The sequence below is a fragment of the Acanthisitta chloris genome, unplaced genomic scaffold, assembly GCF_000695815.1.
Source record: "Acanthisitta chloris isolate BGI_N310 unplaced genomic scaffold, ASM69581v1 scaffold27306, whole genome shotgun sequence".
NCBI lineage: Eukaryota > Metazoa > Chordata > Aves > Passeriformes > Acanthisittidae > Acanthisitta > Acanthisitta chloris.
The window spans coordinates 14,473-16,452 of record NW_008680146.1 but is presented as its reverse complement, the minus strand read 5'-3'; the positions used below and the strand labels follow the sequence as shown (position 1 = coordinate 16,452).

General features: G+C 57.9%; 1 protein-coding gene across 1 annotated transcript in view; it reads left to right on the top strand.

Moving 5' to 3' along the window:
• Nucleotides 1-343: 343 nt before the first annotated feature.
• Nucleotides 344-1,980, top strand: part of COG1 (component of oligomeric golgi complex 1) — a gene marked incomplete at its 5' end in the record, with an annotated part of 7,823 nt that continues 6,186 nt past the window's right edge. Inside the window, 3 exons of the mRNA XM_009077617.1 lie at nt 344-525; nt 1,078-1,248; nt 1,322-1,475. Coding sequence (XP_009075865.1) covers nt 344-525; nt 1,078-1,248; nt 1,322-1,475 — 507 coding nt within the window. The remainder of the gene's footprint in view (nt 526-1,077; nt 1,249-1,321; nt 1,476-1,980) is intronic.

Below are 1,980 nucleotides of genomic sequence, written 5' to 3'. Positions count from 1 at the left end.
TGAGGCACTGGCACAGGTTGCCCAGAGCAGCTGTGGCTGCTCCATCCCTGGGAGTGTTCCAGGCCAGGTTGGATGGGGCTTGGAGCAACCTGGGCTAGTGAAAGGTGTCCCTGCCCATGGCAGGGGGAGGGGGTCAGAAGGGCTTTAAAGTCCTTCCAATCCAAACCATTCCATGAACCCAACACCAACTGTGGCACAAAACACCTCACCCAGTCCCATAACACCTGGATAGTCTCACTTAAATCCAGGGCAAACAGCACTCTGGCTTGGAGGGTTATGTTATAACCACACCTGAATGCCTCACCCCAGAGCCCAGTGACAATCCTTGTCCTTCCATTGGCAGATCCACCATCCTGCAGGAGAGCAAGGCCCTGCTGCGCTCGCAGACGGTGTCAGACCAGGCGGTGGCAGAGGCTCTGTGTGCCATCATGCTGCTGGAGGACAGCTCCCCACGCCAGGCCCTGGCTGACCTCCTGTTGGCCAGGAAACTGGCCATCCAGCAGCTGCTCAACCAGCCCCACCACGGTCAGTGTAAGGTCAGGGTGAGCCCCTCACCTCCCTCCACCCCCACCATGGTCAGTGTAAGGTCAGGGTGAGCCCCTCACCTCCCTCCACCCCCACCATGGTCAGTGTAAGGTCAGGGTGAGCCCCTCACCTCCCTCCACCCCCACCACAGTCAGTATAAGGTCAGGGTGAGCCCCTCACCTTCTTCCACTCCCACCACAGTCAGTGGAACAAGGGCTGTGGCCCTACTAAGGTCAGGGTGAGCCTTTCCCTTTACCTCCCTCCTGCCTCCAGAAGAGTTGGGGGTTAATCCCCTCCATCTCATGGTGGTGTAAACACAGTCACGTTGTGCCAGTGCAGTGGTGACACTGCTGGCAGCATTTTGCCCCCAAAATGAAGTGCTCAGGGTCTTAGGCTTGGTTTTGCCTCAGGAATTAACAGTTCTTAGGGTCTAAAGCCAAGCAGAGCTGTCATAGGGAACAGGTGGGGCATGGGGCTGAGTTCATTGTACTCCAGCCCTTCCCTGGGATGTTTCCCTAGCCACAGGCTTTGAAACATGTCATTTCTCTGCAGGTGCAGGTATCAAGGCTCAGGTGTGTTCCCTGATGGAGCTGCTCACCACTACCCTGTACCAGGCTCATGCTCTCTTCTACACCATGCCTGAAGGGATGGCATCAGATCCAGCCCTGCCCTGTGGCTTGCTCTTCTCCACCCTGGAGAGCACCACAGCCCAGCACCCTGCAGGTAAGCACTGCACCTGCCTGGGGGTGCAGACAGGAGCTCTCCTGTGCTGGGCTGATCCTGACTGTGTTTGCAGGGAGAGGAGGGGTGCTGGAGGAGGATTGGAAGCTGAGCAGTTGGTTCAAGTACCTGCCCGAGTCCGTGGTGGAGTTCCAGCCCGCCCTGCGCACCCTGGCACACCCCATCAGCCAAGAGCACCTCAGGGAGACCCTGCAGCAGTGGATCAACATGTGAGTGGGACAGAGTCACCCTCTGCAGGGCTCACCCAGGCACTGTGTGGCCTCTGGGCCAGAGCAGCAGCACAGAGCAAACCCAAACTGGCTGATTACCTCCTCATCCCCTTCCTCCCTCCTCATCCCCCATCCTCAGTTAAACAGGCTGTAACACTGGGACACAACATCCCACCTGGGCTGCACAGATACTTGTCCAGAGGCCCTTTCTACTGCCACAACCACCAGCAAACAAGCACAGAGTAAGCAGGAAGAAAATCTCTTATCTGGCTCATGCAGCTCTTGATTCAGCACCTCCTTTCTCCTCACTCTCCTTCCTAGGACTGGGTGGGAGCAGCCAGATCCCCTTTATGGAGTTGCTAGCTCCACCCCATCCCAGCAGGCCTTGTCCTGCCTCCCCTAACAGCCCTGGGTCATCACTTGATGGACCCACCTGGTCCCTGCTGTCAGCTGCAGCCCCCAGGCTGTGCTTGCTGGCCATGGGATATTCTCCCTGAGCCCCTAC